Raw genomic sequence first — 2,196 nt, 5'->3', positions numbered from 1 at the left:
CTGCACTGACACTCAGTATTAGTGGACTTTCTCATACCTTGTTGCAAATAGCAGAACCTCAGTGTTACTTTCACTTTCATTATATACGAGTTATCTGCTTCACTGACCAAGCTTACCATTTACCCTGCATGTTTTCCGGATCACACCAAGACTGTCCTATTTCACAGCACAGTGATTCTTTGATACTTGAAATCTGGAATACACTACTTAAAGGAGATAATATAGTCCATCAACCTGGGATAGAACTGCGGGACACTTTACAGTAACAGTTGTCTAGGAATATTAAATAACCTTCTGATTGCCTGAGAATTGAATGTGCCTATAGAGAGAAAAGTGGAATTAACATTCAGTGACTGAATTGCTGTACTGTGTACAGGACTTCCATATACACATTGGCGACTCTTCCCTCCCAGATTTAATACTAACAAATGTTACACTAAGTGGGACTAGTACCATGGTCAACTTAAACTGATCTATAAGAGCTCCACCAGCTGCAGCAGCGAAGACGGGTAGGAATACAGTGTTTTGTGTTTAAGGTCATCTGGACATTGAAATTGTTAGTTAGTTTAGTACTGTCATCATTGCTGAATTGTTTTCTTGTAGTGTGCAACCATTTGAGAAAAGAATGTATGCTTAATACTGACTTTAACTGTGAATAGTAACGTAAAAGTTGTCTTACATTGTACGGTCATACAGCCAAAGTATTATTACACCAATCCATATGGTGCCGTGCAAATGCCATTGTTTTTATGTGTAATCTCATTATTGATGTTTTTCCCACTGATAATGCAATACAAAGGCTGCCTCATTGAGTGAGGTGTGTTATTTATGCAAGTGTCCTGCTGACTCTCTAATAAACCTGTGTTCACAAAATAAAAACCACAAGCTGCCTCGTCACCCCTTCATGTGCTTCCATTACTCTCACCTCTCCGTAAATCGAGTGAAGATTGAACCACAACACACAAGGTAAACTCTTTACTTACCATATTAAGTCAAGGTTACCACAACTGGCGTCACGAACAGGATTAACGGAGTCCAAAGTGATAAGGTTGGAAGTATAGAAGAGCCATGTCGACCGATCCACCAGCTCAGGCAGTGCCACCTGCTGGCTCAAGAGCACTGATCAACCCACCTGTGGGACAGATCAATCCTATCACGCTCCCCTATTACTTCGGAGCCCTGTGGCTCCCCATGTATTCTGGTGAGGACCATGGCACAGAAGGAAGCACTCTCACCAAATTTAAAAGGAAGATGACTTCTATGTTCCGTTTGTACACGCTAAGTGATCAGCAGCAGGTCGAGATACTCATTGGGCAATTGAAGAATTCGGCACTCAGGGAAGTGACGTCCTGGCCCGCCAGAGAAAAACAGAATGTAGAACAAGTCCTTAAACGACTGGTGACCACTTTTGATGCCCATACCTTACCCACCTTTAAAATGAGGTTATATGCATGTAAACAAAAACCTGGGGAGAGTCTGCGTGACTACGCCCTCACCCTGCAGGAGGCCTTGAGGGCAATCCAGGTTGTCGATCAGGAAGAAGTCAGGAACCTGGATAAGACCTTGGTCACCCAATTGATAGAGGGAGCTATCAGAGAAGGAACACGAGCTCAACTGCGACTACTGCAACTACAACTTCCGACGCATACCTTCCTAGACTTTAAAGAAGCGGCTACCAAAATGTTGGGCATGGTCGAAGAGCATAATACAGAATTCCCAGAATTACCGGGATTACCAAATCAGTCCTACTTGGCAGAAGCTGGCTTACGGAATGCATGTCAGGCACCCAAAGAAACCAACCCCACCTCCCATGGGTTGCAGCTGCCATCCCCTGACCCAATACAACTGTTGAGGAAACAGATGGAAGAAATGACATTGGGAATGGCAGAGATACATAGGGAGGTGCACAGCCTAGCTCAATCCCAGCCACGGTAGCGGCCGAGAAGACAAAGGGCTGATGACTGGTGGGAACCACCACGGGGACAAGGGAGAAGATCAACAGATCGGTTTGATGCTCAAGGCCGTCCCATCTGCAGGCGGTGCCAGAAGGCAGATCACGTGGAGAGATACTGCAGGCAAGAGGAGACATTAAACTGCAACACCCCGAGGATGGGGGTCAAGCCTCGGGGAGAACAGGAGGAGTAGACCCAAATTCTGAAGAGTGGTGGCCCCGGTATGTCGGGACGTGTCCGACAA

At 45.5% G+C, this 2,196-nt stretch overlaps 1 protein-coding gene across 1 annotated transcript; it reads left to right on the top strand.

Annotated features, from left to right (window-relative positions):
• Positions 1 to 1,068: 1,068 nt before the first annotated feature.
• On the top strand, positions 1,069 to 1,935 carry LOC148524807 (uncharacterized). Its single transcript, XM_088471747.1, has one exon. It carries the CDS (start codon positions 1,069 to 1,071, stop codon positions 1,933 to 1,935), a length of 867 nt encoding a protein of 288 aa, XP_088327873.1.
• Positions 1,936 to 2,196: the final 261 nt, after the last annotated feature.

The sequence above is a fragment of the Taudactylus pleione genome, unplaced genomic scaffold (genome assembly GCF_031769625.1).
Source record: "Taudactylus pleione unplaced genomic scaffold, aTauple2 ptg000116l, whole genome shotgun sequence".
Lineage (NCBI taxonomy): Eukaryota > Metazoa > Chordata > Amphibia > Anura > Myobatrachidae > Taudactylus > Taudactylus pleione.
Note: the sequence above shows the minus strand (reverse complement) of the source record. Positions and strands in the feature narration are given on the sequence as shown.

What these genes read in the sequence shown, in the direction of transcription:
- LOC148524807 (XM_088471747.1), top strand. Translation starts at nt 1,069, where the DNA reads ATGTCGACCGATCCACCAGCTCAGGCAGTGCCACCTGCTGGCTCAAGA.